This window comes from Crocodylus porosus, unplaced genomic scaffold, assembly GCF_001723895.1.
Source record: "Crocodylus porosus isolate Cpor-Errol unplaced genomic scaffold, CroPor_comp1, whole genome shotgun sequence".
In the NCBI taxonomy this organism is placed as follows: Eukaryota; Metazoa; Chordata; order Crocodylia; family Crocodylidae; genus Crocodylus; species Crocodylus porosus.
Window position 1 is genome coordinate 31,167,039 of NW_017728914.1, and position 15,554 is coordinate 31,182,592.

Genomic DNA, 15,554 nt, shown 5'->3' on the forward strand with positions numbered 1-15,554 from the left:
TTTTTATTGCCGGGGCAGGGGGAAGGAGGGGGGGAGTTGATTTGGTAGACAATCCTGGATTTCACAATCTGCAAAACCCATGAAACTGTAAGTTAAGTAGGTCCCTAGTCATGACATTACACAATTTTCAATATGAATCCCCCCCCAAGCTTAATAATGAGATGCATTAGGACATTAAGCTATTGTTTCTGTTTAATGAGTGGACATTGCATGTAGCTGAATGTTAAAAACCTTGGTCTCACAATAATGCAAACAAAAGACCTAAACTCACCTTTCATGGTGCTTTCAAGTAATGTTGCCCCAAGTGTCTTCACGGTGATTACAAAACTCTATAAAATCTACAGAGAAAAAGTATCCACATAACCTAAAATAAACTGAATTTATCTATTAGGTGCGAATGGAAAAATACAGACCCGATACAAACATCCTTAAAGAAGACCCACTGAGACAACACACCTTCCATGTTGAAAGTGACTCTAATTTGCTCATTAATGTTGTAAGCATATCATTGCATAACCATTTTTACAAACACAGCTGTGATGTTCTCTCAACATACTTCATTCACAGAAGGGGACCTCTCTCTCTCTCTCGCTCAATGGACCACACAAGCTGCCTTAGGGGCCCCATCCTGCAAAGTTTCGGTGCACAGAAATCCCAAAAAGTTCTCCCAAAAAACCAAGTTACATGATTGGGCCCTTCAATTATTAGGCATTTAAGAGGAGAATTGTGGAAATTCTGGCCCAACACTGGGCTCGTAAGAGGGACAAGAAACAGTCTACAGAACTTAACTTCAGTTACTAGATATGCTTTCAATATTGTTGACTGTGGGCTTTATACCATTCCCTTATAATGCACTGCAGCATTCTGCTCAGATGCAAGACAGACTAAAAATGAGACTGACGACAAACAGCCTGGTTTGATGCCCAAACTAAGTAAAAAGCAAAGAATAAAGGAAGAGTAAAAATCAAGAAAATATAAATTAGAGGTTTAAAAATATCCACTATTCTAAGATGCCAAATCATTTTAAATTCATGATGTTGAACCCAAACATGGGCCTTTAATATGTTAGAATTAACACAAAAGCAAAGAGAATATCCCACCTTAATTACAACATTACAATTTCTCGTGCAGAAAATGTACAAATTCACATGCACAGCACAGCTGGTGAAAATGGCATTGGAAGGTCGTAATCGGAGATGGATCTTAAGAGAAATGTCCTCAAGAACAATAAAAAGCAATTCAAAGAGTCTTTAAAATTATTTTATAAAAATATTTACACTAAAGTTTGTTAGCTCTAAAGATACATTTTCAGTCCTAGAAAAAGTCAGTCTTTAAAGGATCTGGCTCAGGTGCTCCAGAATTAATTATACAAACAATAGACCACACAACAAAAGGAAAACAAATCCAAAAGTATTGGATGGGGAAAGTACAGCTGGTTTGTCCTGTGTTACACTTGTTAATATTGCATAGCTGAAAAATGAGGTCACTTAACTTGCATAACACTGCAACTTCCGAGAAGGAAAGAAATGTGCTGTTTACTATCAATAAGGAAAGGCTTTGCCCCAGACCAGCTGCTGGTCCCAGCCACATCCAGGATGTGCACCGGTCCCCTGGTTTGCTTTTAGGCCGTGTGTGTGTAAATATCAGTTTACAATAACAGGAAGACACCAAACCCCTCATTCTCTTTTTCCTCTCCTGTGTTATAAACCCACAAAAGTGCACTGTCACTAATTAAAATGCACTGGCTGTTTTGGTGCCTGGAGCAGACAGATGATTAACTTATTACAGCTTATACTGATCTTGTCTCTCCAAAACAGAGCATGATGGTTGCCTAATAGCTTTTCTGAGATGAAACACAGATGGTTCAAGTGCTTTTGTAAGCACCCACACAACAGGATCTCACTTATGCCATAGATAAGAAATGCCCTAGGACCTGCTCCACAGCATGATAAGGCCAATGGAAAGATTCCCCATCAGCTTCAGTGCCTTTTGGATAAAGCTCGTAGTGGGTAAGTTAGCGGGTCAAAGCACAGCAGTAGAGAAACAGCCAGTAGAACCAATATCGGTATTATTTTCAGTGCTCTTTCAGCCTGCAGGGGACAGGTGTTAGCTGTACTTTCCCAGTTCGCTTCCAGGACCCTGGATCCAGTCCACAGCAGCAGCTCAGCTGCTGTTATCGGTCCTGGCATTCTAGCGGACAGTTCACTCTGAGGCTAAAAGGCAAAGAAAAGCAGATGCTATTTAACATTCCACAGAGGGGCTCAGAGTCTCCCTGGGAAGTGTGAAGTAGCAAAAGTATGTGCTGTTCCCCCCGCCTCCCAAAATCAAAAGGACTTGGCCACATGTAACCACATTGCAGGAAGACTGCAATGTGAGTTTAAACTCAGCCTGTTTAAAAAAACAAAAAAAAAAAAATACACTTCCCACTGAATCCCCATCTCACTAACAGCCCGAGCTGGCATATTTTTATCATCCTTTTCAAAGGTTTCAAAGGGTTTTTCTATTCCCCTGTTGATGTTTAAGAGCACTTTCAGCCACACAAATATTAAGAGCTCATCTACATGGGGAAAATGACTCACAGAACCATAACCATGCTGCCATGACTGGAAAACGACAGTCTACATAAGTCAGGTATCCAGGTTGTAGCTGTATTGGTTTAATAAAAGATATCACCTCTACCACGAGTTCTGATTCCATGGTCTACACAAGACATTCTCATTCAGCCAGTCAGTTTTTCTCAGTGTTAACAAACCCTGACCGATTCCAGAAAGGAAACCTGGTGACACTGCCTCTGCCTGAAGTCCTGTAAAACACACAAAGTTAAACAAATTTGAAAAACAGAGGATGGATTTCTGTGCTACCTTCTCTTAGCTAAATTCTCATTTAGTGTTACTTCTAACTCCAGTAAATACGGAGGGGGTACATCAAGATTACCAGGAACGAGCACCAGGACTCTCAGAAATGCAATTTTCAAGTTGATTAGTCTATAAACAAAAAGTAGGCATGAAGGATTCTGGGTACAGACAAGTAACACACAGGTCCACATTTCACTTTATTAAATAACCTCTTACTCGTTGTGAGAGTGATCTTATTAGATCCCATCAACTATTTTGTATGGGTGGAAGAACACATTTAAAAACAGGGAAGATTTAAAATAAGAACAAAGATAACAAAGAATAAGATCTCCACATTCTGGAACCATTAAGACAACGTAGGCATTTTATCTTGGTTATTAATCACTTCTTGAGTGGCAGAGGGCATGGGGCTGGATATTGGCAAGACGCATCAATGGCTTATTAAGAAATACACTTTCAACTTCTCTTATGAAATGGCATTGAAATGCTGGATGCAGCTAGAACTGGGGCTTTCTGCACAGCCACCAATATACGGGGACAGATTTCTTCTGTTATTTTCAATTCATACCATATTTCAGGGGAGTAATTAACCCTCCAGAGCCATAGGTTTCTGTGGGGTTTGCCTTGGGTGACTGAAGTATGGCACCTTCACCCCTGAGAAGGGCACTGTCCTGCACGCCCTATTATATTTATTAACTGGCATTCACAACTGGCAAGTCTGTGACTAGTGTAGGTATCACATGCCATGTGCCCCAATCATAGCACAGATCTTCCCGGGATGCACACAGTAGTCCAGTGGCACATAGGTACGTATGACTGAGAGACACAAGCAAAAGCACCCCGGTTCCAGTACTGTTCTGCTGACTGCTTTTGAGGACTGGCGATGAGAAGATTTCACTGTCAGTAGTACGTTCACCCTGGAGGTGCAGTGAGTAAATAGATCAATGGATCAGATATACAACGTATCAGTAGTTAAGAAATCCAATATATTCATTTTTACTCACGTGCCCTAAACTAGCATTTTGTTTCACACAAGAAATTCATTTTCTCCAATATCAGTTTAAGCACAAGGTTTATCTCAAGGTTCTGGCTGTTCAGGAAATAGTCAATTGCACCAACGATAACAAGCAGTATTGTGTGTCTAGCATGAATCATGTTCTCAGCCAGATTTTCACATGGCTATGCTATCCACTGCAGAGCAGCTGATGTTCTTAATGTACTCCTGGTGAGGCTAGGAGCTGAATAGCAACAAGGTGGGTCAAGTCAGGAGTCCGTCATTTTCCCAGGAACACGCAGCAGACTTCACTCCACTTCTGCTCCTTGAGTCTGTGTCACAATGGTTTATGAATCACAGCCACACCTGTTGCAAGAGTGGACAAAGAGACATTAAACTATCTTGGAAGCAACTTCTGCAAAACCAAAGTGCAAAAGCAGGAGTACAGAAAGAAAGTCAGCTTGCGCAATCCTGTGAAGATTTCCTCTTCAATGGAATCCATTAAAAAAAGAGAGAGAGAGAGACCAAGCAGTCAGGGAGCAAAACTGTCTTGTTAATGGATGCTCCCTGAGTTAGTAGTGGCTGCTGTGAACATCTCTGGGAGCCAGAAGGCCCTGAGTTCCCAGTTCTTCCACTGGTCTGTTTACCTGCATAACTTCTTCCAGTGCTCATGTTGGTTGGCAATAATGTCCACTTATCAGTGACAGGGTTATAATATTCCACTGAGGCCAAATTGCAAGAACCATCATCTCCTCCAACCACATAGAGAAGCCCATTCACTGCACACACACCTAGAAACAGAAGAGACACTCAGTTGAACTCTACACAATTTACCACACACAGACCTAGTTCTTTTGCATTATAAGTACCTATGCATCAAGTCTTTCATGTTAATTATTCTCAGGCAGGACCATGCCCTAATGATCAAGAAAAAAATTAAGGTACAGACAGAATACTCAGTGGTTACCTGCGTTTCGCCTACACATATTCATATCAGCCACTTGCTTCCAGGCGTTTGCTCCTGGATCATAAACCTCCACACTCTTCCTCACCAAGGGACCGTCATGCCCTCCAGTAGCATATAACAATCCACTAAGAACGCCAACACCTGCCAAACAGACACATGGCACAGATACAGTATTAATGGGACTTATATTTTTAGGCCTACCCAATGCTCTAGGCCAAGTATGACCACATACTGATTAAGAGGCGGTCGGCCTCATGGACAAAACCGTGTCTGCAACTCTTACTGTAATTTACACCAGCACAATGGAGAGCAAGTTCTGATGCTACACTAACCATCTTAAGGGAAACTCTGATAAATGGGCACAAATTTAATTAATGACATAACCTGCCCCACGTAAAAATATCTCAATGGGATTGTCAGGTTTTTCAAACCTGCTTTTCCCCACTGTCAAAAAGAGCCAAATGTTTAAGTAGTAGTTTAAAAAAACTACAGGAGGAGGGTAAAAAAAAAAAGATGTGGAAATGCTGAAGAGCCCTTCTCTAAAACTGCCTGTGATCACCCTTGTCTAGCAATGCAAGATACCTCAAGTGCAAAGACAGGACCTTCCAGGGAATGGAACTGTTGACCCTGCACACAGAATAGATCAGCTGCCAGCCGGCATCTTTATTTTAGGGCTCACAGCTAGAACCAAAGCTAAACAGCAGCTGTCCATAACACACAGGAGCGCTTGTGTCTTACCTACACAAGATGGCAGCACTGAGCCAAGAATGCTGGAAGTACTGAACTCCATGCATCAAAGATGATGTTCAATGTTATATTGATAATTATACTTTCACTTTCTATAATTAGCAAATTCCACTAATGAGAGAATTTCATTTCCTATTTCAATCACTGCTAGGCCTTGCCTCACCGCACACCCAGCTGAGAAACGCTTGCAGACAACTGAGAGCATGTTCAAGTATCAGACTGCACTCCTTCCTCTGTAGTCCATATCAGAAGCACTTGGAAAGTAAAACTCACGCCAAAGTCTGTTTTACTGGATAAACTTCCTTGAAAGCAGAAACTCGTAGCCAGAACCGCTAAACACAGGGACCATTTGCCCAGAACACTGGATGGGATAGGCTGAAGTACCATACACAAAATACCGTGTCTTACTTTGTATTAGTATCTCATTTAGTAATAAAGGCACACCCCACACGAAGGGGTTAGTTTGGGGGCCTTGTGAATTTAGAGGATTAAGAGGAGGGTGGACACAACACCTGCTCACATAGTTTCACTATAACGAGGTAGTGCATGCCTCGTACCAGTATGCCAATGAACTTGTACCTTTCATCCAAATTCTTTTACAATATGCCTAAGATTTATTACCCAGCTTTCCAGAAGAGGAATCAGGCACAGAGGATGGTTGACTTGCCTACAGCTCAACAGCAGATTAGGAGTAATCAAGGATGACATGCAAGCTTTCCATCCCGTTTTACACAAACCTCCAGTTTATAAGCCTCCACTCTGGCCAGCCAAAGGACATTAAAAAACATGTAAGCTGAGTCTAAATACAAGTTGCCTGAACTCAGTTTTAGGTCATTTAGATTTCTTAACATTGCTATTCAAACCAGATGTGAACTTTACTTTGTGAGGGCTGGGATTAAGGAAATCATGAGAACTGTTGGCAGCTTCCATGCCTTGATGATATCAACTGAGAGGACGGGAGGTTGGAATAAAAATCTTCAATTCTCAATTGCATCGCCCCAAGAGGTCACTTCCAAATGCTTCAGAGTATCAAGAAAAGCTTCATTTAAAATGTGTCATTACCTGCACCACTGCGCCGCGTGCTCATGTCAGCCACGTAGGTCCAGTCATTTGTGGCAGGATTATACTGCTCTACAGTACTAAGGCACTGCCGTGATGCTCCATCATAACCCCCAACAGCATATAGCTTCCCTGAAAGAAACGGCACAGGATGCAGCTGTATCAATTACTTCCATTACCGTTGTGCCCAAAGGTCCCAACCAAGACTGCGGCCCCGCACAATAGGTACATTACAAACATACCAAATAGCTGTGCATTGCTTTGGGGGTAAAGGGAAATCTTCATAAGCCATCTAGAACTGATATACAACCCAAGCACACATCTGATAGGCAAACTCCTTCCATAAATGTATTTCTTCATAATGGATTAACCATGTTACATATTCAACTTGGGTCTGACCCACTTTTGTAACTGCCAATAGCTATCCAAATCTGTCCTGGATTACAGCCAGCCTCAAATGGTGTCACTCAAGCAACAGGTTACTTAACTCCCATTCTCACCAAGGCACTAGGCCTTGCAACAGACCCAGATGCAAAGTTTGTCCTCCCATCAATACAGACCACAGACAGGAGTTGGTCTTGGGACTGGTTTTGTTCAATATCTTCACCAAAGACCTGGAAGATGGGATAGAGTGAACCCTCAGCAAGTTTGCAGGTGACACCAAGCTGGCGGGAGTAGTAAGCACTGGAGAGTAAGGCTAGGATTCATAGAAACTTTGACAAATTGGAGGATTAGACTAAAAGAAATCTCATGAGGTTCGATAAGGACAAGTGTAAAGTCCTGTACTTAGGATGGAACAATCCCATGCTCCAGTACAGGCTGGGGACTGACAGGCTAAGCAGCAACTCTGCAGAAAAGGACCTGGAGAGGTCACAGCTTTATATAAGCCAACAGTGTGCCCTTGTGGCAAAGAAGGCAAATGGCATATCGATCTGCATTAGTAGGAGTGTTGCCAGAGAAGTGATTATTCCCCTCTACTCTGCACTGATGAGGCCATATCTGGAGTACTGTGCCCCAGCGGTCCCTCTAAGCTGTGCAGTGCGCACGGCCACGCAGGCATGCCTGGCAGCACAGCAGGAGCGTGCCTGCATGGCCGCACAACCCACATAGCTTAGAGGGAATGCTGCTGTGGTTCAGTTCTGGGCCCCCCCACTGCAGAAAGGATGTGGACAAATTGAAGAGAGTCCAGTGGAGAGCAACAAAAATAGTTAGGGAGCTGGGACATACGAGTTCTGGGCTTATTTAGTTTGGAGAAGAGAAGCCTGAGGGGGTATTTAATGGCAGCCTTCAGCTACCTGAAGGGTGGTTCCAAAGGGGATGGAGCTGGACAGTTCTCAGTGGGGGCAAATGACAGAAGAGGGGGCAATGGGCTCAGGTTGCAGCAAAGAAAATTTAGGTTAGATATTAGGAAGAACTTTCTCACTATGAGAGTAGTAAAGCAGTGGAACAGGTTATCTAGCAAGGTGGTGGAATCTCCGTCCTTGGAGGTTTTTAAGACCTGGCTAGGCAAAGCCTTGGCTGGGATGATCTAGTTGGGGATGGTCCTGCTTTGAGCAGGAGGTTGGGCTAGATGTGACCTCCTGAAGTTCCTTGCAACCTTAATTTTCTATGGTTTTATGATCACTGGACCAAATATTATGAATTAGAAAATCCATGGCTCATTCACCTGCACCTCTACCAACGTCATATGCACCATCACCTGCTTACAGCGCCCCTCTGCTGTCTACACTGGACAGTCAGTGACCCCTATGTGAAAGAAGGAACGAACACCAATCTGGCATCTGTTCTAGAAAGATGCACAGGCCTGTGGCAGAACACTTTCACCTCCCTGGATGCTGCCTCGCTGATCTCAGAGTAGCCACTCTCAGAACACAGAACTTTACAAGCAAAGTTGAACACAATGCAAAACTGTGGAAGAAGAAAGCACTCAGAGACTGGACTGTGCCAAGTATGCCCTAAACAGAGGCTACAGATCCTTATCCATGACCTAGATTAGCTTTTGTAACTCCTTTGTCCCTCTGGGTTTATTTCTTGTTTACCTGTTCCAGCTCCCTGCTCTCCCTCCCCCTACCCTCTCTTCCCTGTCTTTTGTATTCAGATGACTCTCTCTCTTCTGCATCTGATGAAGCTCCTGCATCTGATGAAGTGAGCGTGGGCTCCCAAAAGCTTATGCTATGCACCTCTGATCCAGTTAGTCTATAAAGTGTAAATCTACTCTGCCTTGTATCCATAATTCACAAGCATGTTATTAAGGTACTGCTTGTTAAAGCAATTCCACAGAGATGCATATTTTAGCAGCTCCCCACCACTTACTGAGGAACTCCAAATTTCATGTCCCTCCTACTCCCTTCCATCCCTACATGTAGATCAAACCAACTTATATTCAACCTTAGGAACTGGAATTTATAACATACTGCAGCTACCTCCACCAACCAGTGCACAAGGGAAACTACTATCACTGTGGCAATTAGGGCTGCATTAAAACATTTCCACTTAGATCAGAAGTGATTAGGCAAACCACAAAATGGAAAGAAATTCATGTTCTAAAATGGCTGTTCCCTGGATACTCAGCAACGTTGAACAAAGTCAACCCACTGACATTGGGCACTGGATCTCAGGAGCTTCATATTTACATGTTTCTATCAATGGCTGTTCCGTTTACTAGATCTGCCCCTTCTATTCCCTTTGCCTACACCATCCCTGAGTTGACACTACTGAAATTTGCTACCATCAGTTCCGTTTGCTGACAAAATAGGATGGGCACACACCACGTTCACATATAAATCTGATGTCAACCACCTTAGGATCACATGGGCAAACTGCTGGTGAACTGCCCACTCAGAGGGATTACAAACTTAATTGTTCCCAGTCTCAGTCTGGAGGAATGAGTTTTACCTTCCTCTATCTGCCACATTCTCTCTCAACACTTACTGCTGACCACCACCCACATACGATCATTTTTGCGCTGGGCAGAGCTATGCTATCACGAAGAGCCCCTGCCTCTTGGGATTCAGGAGAGAGTCAGGTACTAGGCCCAGGGTCAATATGAGGATCTTGTGTCACACACAACAGATGGCAGCACCGACAGCACTCCAACCCAAGAGAAGCACATTGAAAAGCTGCAATGATGCAGTGATGTTAGAAATCTTTGCATGTTAACCTCTCACAGTGCAGTGATGGGCCTGGTTTGTCCCTGCATTCAACTAGCTATGTGTTAGTCTGTAGACTGCCTGGAGAAGAGCTTTGCCCGCCTCACTAAAGGCCCGTCTGGGATTATCCATGTGTTTGAAGCAGTAACAGCCTCGTGGCCAAAACAGCCAGGTCTTACCCTCCACGACTCCCACTCCAACGCTGCTTCTCCTTGTGTTCATGGGAGCCACAAAAAACCACTCATTGGTTTTATAGCTATAGGCCTCTACGGATGCCAGACCTAGAGAAAACAGGAATGCAGAAGTTTCCTAATTAAAAAAAGATTAGCATTACACCTTTTCTCTCCTTTTTCCCCTATGAGCTGGACTAAAATCTCCCGAGGTTCTCAATTTCCTCTGCAAAAACCACGTGGCACAATTATATAGCTCTTTTCCCTCCAGGCAAGAAAATGCAAAGTTAAGAGCAGAGGAGTCCAAAGGAGCAGGAATATCTGGACCCATGAATTTTCCTTTCCAGAGTGGCACAGCTTCAATGGCAAAAATGGAAAGTGTTCCCAGGCCAGCCTGACCCAGCTTGGCAGTAACAGCACTCTCTCCAGGGTGGTGATGGACCTCCTGGGTGGAAAAGGATCTTCAGCCCAAATCTTCCCCTTCCTGGCCAAGTGCTATTACACAAGAGACCAGTACCATCACTGCCACCACCACCTCCTCCTGTTCCAGGTGTGCTTACAAATTCAAAAGCATAAGGCAGTCATCTGGAAACAAAGGGATGACGTGCACATCTAACTCCAAGACTGAGGCTCAGCCTTGAATCCCAGTCTCACAGCAGTGTCTAACTCAAGGCTGCAGCTAAACTCCTAAATCCAAGAGACATGAGATTTCAGACACACCTCTCTCTAGTATTCACTATTGCTGACTTAGGTGTCCCTTGACTCTTGCTTTTGTGAGCCCAGATCCCATGCACTCAACTTTCCCCATTCACTGAATAGCCACCCAATTTGGGTTTGTGGATTCCACTCCTGTACCCAGAGAACCTTGTCTACTCCTGTACCCAGGCACTTAAGGCTTAGTGAGGCAACCCTGAGCACCAAGTCCTTTTATGGATGCAGCTGTTTGGGAACAGAGAAACAGTGCAATATCCCTTCACTGGATTGCCTGGCTTTTCCTAAGTAACATACCAGTACTTCCATCAAACCCGCCCACGGCATAAAGAAGGTCATTCAGCACAGCTGCTCCCAAAGTGCTTCGTCTTTCCTGCATGCTGGCGATGGATGTCCACTGGTCTTTCACACCGTCATACACGTCTACAGTTCGCACTCTTAAAGAACCATTAAAGCCCCCAACGGCATAAACATTGCCTGCCATGAACACCACTCCTGTTAGAAAGAGAAGGCAGACTTCAGATCTGAGATCTAACTGGTGGCTTGGAAAAAAGATATTACCAGATCCCTTGCTTAGCACTTGTAACAGCAAAGAGTGAAGAGACTATGTTCAAACTTTTAGCAATTTTTTACTGGGAATAAAGGCAGAACATAGGTTTTGTAGAGGATAACGAAGCACATAACACTCAGAATGTTAACTTTCAGGATACTTGCTAATTCCCAGGGAGATGGGGGCCTTGAAGAGGAGGCCATAAGTAGATTCACAGTACAACCTAGGCCAAATTGTTCAGAAGGAACAATGAGTTGCAAGCCATCCACCTTGCTTCTCCTGGGATAAATCCCTTCATCAAAACAGCAGTCTTCAAGGTAGTTTCTCACTGGAAAACCAGCAAGGAAAGCCAGGTCATCGTTGGATGGCCAAACCAAGCTGGATGGGGGAAAGGTAGAAAAGGGAGCAGGAAGAGGAGATGAGCCATAGAGGTGGGGATAGTAGTTATATATGGCAAGTGGAGACCAAGGTGGTATTGCATGGGATATTCTTCTGCATCTTAGTGGAAAGAAAGGGAAAAAGGCAGAGCTACCTGTGGACAAAGTCATAGAAGGCAAATGTACCCCTGTGTCTCTTCATGGATGTAGTGGGAAAGCACGAGAGGCTACTGCAAGAGCTCTGGTTACCTGCCCTGCATCTCCGGGAAGGAAGCTCAGCTACCTGATCCCATCGCTCCTCCTCGAAATCGTAGCACTCCACGCTCCGAATGGCTTTGGGCGCCTGCCCACCAACCACGATCATCACCTAGGAGGGAAATAACCAGAGCAAGAAAAGCCTCTGAGATCAGAGCACTGTTTCACAGCAAGGTACATTCTGCAAAAAGAAAACTACTCCCAATGGCTCAGCAAAGGATACATAGCTGTCTATGGGATGTGAGGGCAGAAAAAGGGAGAGAAGACTTTCCAAGTCACAAATGGAAATTGGTACCCAGCAGGAACTGCTCCTCTGGGAAGGGCTTCCAGAGGGCCTGATCTGGCAGGAATGCACTTCTTGGACTGAAACAGCTTATTGCATCACGTTCATATCCCACAAACAAAGCCGACTCTTGGGCTGCTGTTCAGCTTAATATATTCTAGGTGGTCAGCAAGCAGCTCTTCCACTTACTTTAGGATGCTCCTACCTTGTCAACTTGACTGACACCCCAGGGGTTCAGCTGGGATTCTACCACACTAAGGACAGCCCAGTGTTTTCTGGATTCTCCTATGCTTTTCCTTCACCAGTTGTTCCTCAGTCTTCTAACCAGTTGGGATGGATCCACCCCCCACAGCCACGCTTACTAGCACTGGTCATAACCCACCAACCACTCTTGTTCAGCACAAGAGACGGCTTCAAAATGACACTTAAGGAAGGAGAGGAAAGGAAGTGGTTTTTCTCAATTAACTGAGAAATCTCCGCTGCAGGGGATTTTCTCCATCCCTGCTGCAGGGGATGGATCTAGGCCTGGATTCATCTCCTGCAGCGGGGACCATTCTGCTAGGCTCTCCTCACTAAAACCGAGGAGCTGAAGGAAGACTCCCCCAAAATAAAGCATATAAAAATAATGGAAATTACTGGCTTTCAAGCAACGACTAATCTGATGCACACTCTTGGATGCACCTTTTGCAGAGAAGCTCATCTGAGAGCAAGCCGTTAAAATGATTTTTCTAAACTTATTCTCTATTTTTAACCTAAATCTAGACCTAGACCAAAACCAAGACCAAGCTGCTTAGCTCAGCAGCCTTTTGGGATACGCACCTTCCCATACACCTTTAAAATGCAGCATTAGCATCCTTCCATCTGACTACAGTGCACTGGTACTTGTCTTCAGAGACTCAAAGGAGTCCTAACAGTCACACTTGCTGTTTGTTTCTCATTTTTACAGGTATGCTAAAATAATTACTGCTGCTAAGCATTCCAGCTGGGGCGCCACCTGCACTGGAGACTACACAGAGATCACTGGGACCATTTAAAAGGCATGGCATACTAGTTTGGGGATGGACTACTTAGGGAGCATCACACGGAGGGTATCAATTTCTTAGAGATCAAATCTGTACACAGGGTCAAAAAGATAAGCTCCCCACAGTTCATATCTGGAAGAAAATTAATCTACTTTGAGAATTTACAGTCTACAAAAGCCTCATTAATAACTTTGCTGACAGCCTGCTGTCCAATGTCATGTTAAGCAGCCTTTATATTTTGAGAGAAGGGAAGCATTTTTCTTTGTCATCTTTCTCTGGCTGAAGGAGAGACCAGAGCTGTGCACAGCTCACATCAGCATGGAGAATCGCCAACGTTTTTTTTTTTTATTTCTGCTGCATCTACTTTGAGCAGCTGCTTAGAGTCTATTAAAATTCATTTCAGATGGGGGAGTTGTGTATGTTTGTGCCACTTGGGGGTTTTCGCTGCTTCATTTGGTGCCATCCAGGCCCCTTGCTATCCAAATGAAACTAGGAGAGCTAAAGATTGCAGCCTGCCTCAGTTGACAGGGTCCTCAACCAACACGGATTCCTATGAACCTCTGCCTTCAGCCTGGTGTTCCCAAATTCAACTCAGAGACTACAAGGAGCCCGCAGAACCTTTCTGGTAGTCTGCTGGTTCCCAACATGGTTTGTTTCTAACAGGTGGAGCCTAAAACAGCAGCAGCCATACTGGGTCAGAGCAGGGGCTCATCCCATCCAGTATTCTGTCTTTGAGAGTGTGGCCAGGATCAGAAGGCCCCATAGAAGCTACCGAGAGCTGTGAAGTACACTTACCCAGAAGGCAAGTTTCTTCATAACTTTCATCAGGTAGCAATCAGCTTTTCCTCCGCCACAGTAGTGTTTCAGTGGATCTACTGCTGCTCCAATTAGCCAAATAAACATCTCCCTCTGTTCTTTCCCTTGAATTTCACTTAGTTCATTGGTCTCCGATTCCCAGTATCAGCGCTAGCACCTTTTTAAGAGAAGCTTGATATTGGTTACCCTCAATTCTTCCAGTGCCATCACCAATTTTAATGAGATTGTGGGGCAGAGAGCCTTTGTGCTACTGAGGCAACACCAAGTGGTCGCACATGCTCTGCTGGGGATTCTCATGGCATGGGAAGTCTTGTATGTATATAGTTGTCAAGCTGACCTTAATGGGAGCAGGCCTGAGCAGAACAATGGGAAATGCAACACCATTAAGGGCCAGGAGGAAGAAGCCTGGCAGCACACGAGCCCCATTCATTCAAAACAAGCAGATGCCTTGAATGATACAGCATGAAAGAGCTACATTTTCCCTCCAAGGTTTCACTAGTTTGGAAGAGAACAGAGCTTACCTTTGGCAGGCTAACTGGAGTCCTTGGCTTTGTCCTAGGGTTCTTTATCAACTGCCTTTGATCCAGAGGAAGCAAGTGGTATTTCATGGCCTCAATAAGGAAGTCTTTGCACGTGTTGTTGTTCTTGATCAAAGCTTCTTCTTCAACTGTCTAGGAAAACCGACAAAGATCATTTTACCTGATATACTTGACTGGGGGTTTCTACTGCATTCACAAGTGTTGTAGGAAGTGTAGGAAAGAGACTGGAACCTATCAGAGTAACAACGAGAGGGATACAGAATAGCAGCGGCATCTGCGGACAGAATTCCAGCTGTTCAGGAAAGGTTTGCAGTGCCAAATCAGGTGATCTGCATTCATTTCCAACTTCACTTTCCCAGTGGATCCTTTATGCTGATCTTTATCTGTGACAAAATCAAAAGCAGCCTCCAAACAAGGGAGAGCTTTCATCTACCTGCTACAAGCCAAATCCCACTTGTAGAAAAGCAAAGACTTTCCTTAAGGAGGAGAAATCCCTTCGCACTAGAAATACCCAGATCAAGCACAAGAATTGCTGTTGTTCCCCATTATCATGGCTTATAGCTGGGAAGGTTGGAATGGTGTCCCTGGTAGGAAAGGCCACACAGCGATCCTGCCTCTTGGTCACAGGCTACACACTGTACACAAACAGCTGGGCTCTATGCAACATGGAGGATTTTTCTTGGTTTTGCCTCAAAAGGCCTAACCAACTGTATCTTGCAGTATTATTGCCTCTTCTTCTGATGGCTGTGCCCCACCTTCTGACACTAGACTCGCCCTTTAACTGAGTGGTCACGTTGGAGACTTTGCAGATTTGGTTCCCAGTGGAACTGGAATTGTAGGTGTGGGTTCTGGGTTTGTTTCAGTTTAATGTATTTGTTTTACAAAAATGCACCAGTCATAGAACAGAGGTGGTCAAACAGCATGCAGGTCACAAAACAGAGATAGTCAAAAGGCAGGATGCAAAAAGACAATCCCCCCTTCTAGGAATCTCAGCCCAGTGCCAGAATTCACAAGGAGTTCTGCCTCAAGAACCAGCTCTAATCAGATACCAATGCAGACA

General features: G+C 44.3%; 1 protein-coding gene across 4 annotated transcripts in view; it reads right to left on the reverse strand.

Annotated features, from left to right (window-relative positions):
• Positions 1 to 1,000: 1,000 nt before the first annotated feature.
• KLHL3 (kelch like family member 3) overlaps positions 1,001 to 15,554 on the reverse strand; it is a 55,333-nt gene continuing 40,779 nt past the window's right edge. For 3 of the 4 annotated variants that reach the window (XM_019535137.1, XM_019535139.1, XM_019535136.1), the window contains 8 exons: positions 14,477 to 14,626; positions 11,829 to 11,946; positions 10,950 to 11,147; positions 9,951 to 10,052; positions 6,626 to 6,754; positions 4,817 to 4,957; positions 4,497 to 4,640; positions 1,001 to 4,215 (listed from right to left, as the gene is read on the reverse strand). In XM_019535137.1, the coding sequence (XP_019390682.1) occupies positions 4,187 to 4,215; positions 4,497 to 4,640; positions 4,817 to 4,957; positions 6,626 to 6,754; positions 9,951 to 10,052; positions 10,950 to 11,147; positions 11,829 to 11,946; positions 14,477 to 14,626 (1,011 nt within the window). In that variant the 3' untranslated portion in view covers positions 1,001 to 4,186. The remainder of the gene's footprint in view (positions 4,216 to 4,496; positions 4,641 to 4,816; positions 4,958 to 6,625; positions 6,755 to 9,950; positions 10,053 to 10,949; positions 11,148 to 11,828; positions 11,947 to 14,476; positions 14,627 to 15,554) is intronic. The other variant, XM_019535138.1, reaches the window with a different exon arrangement.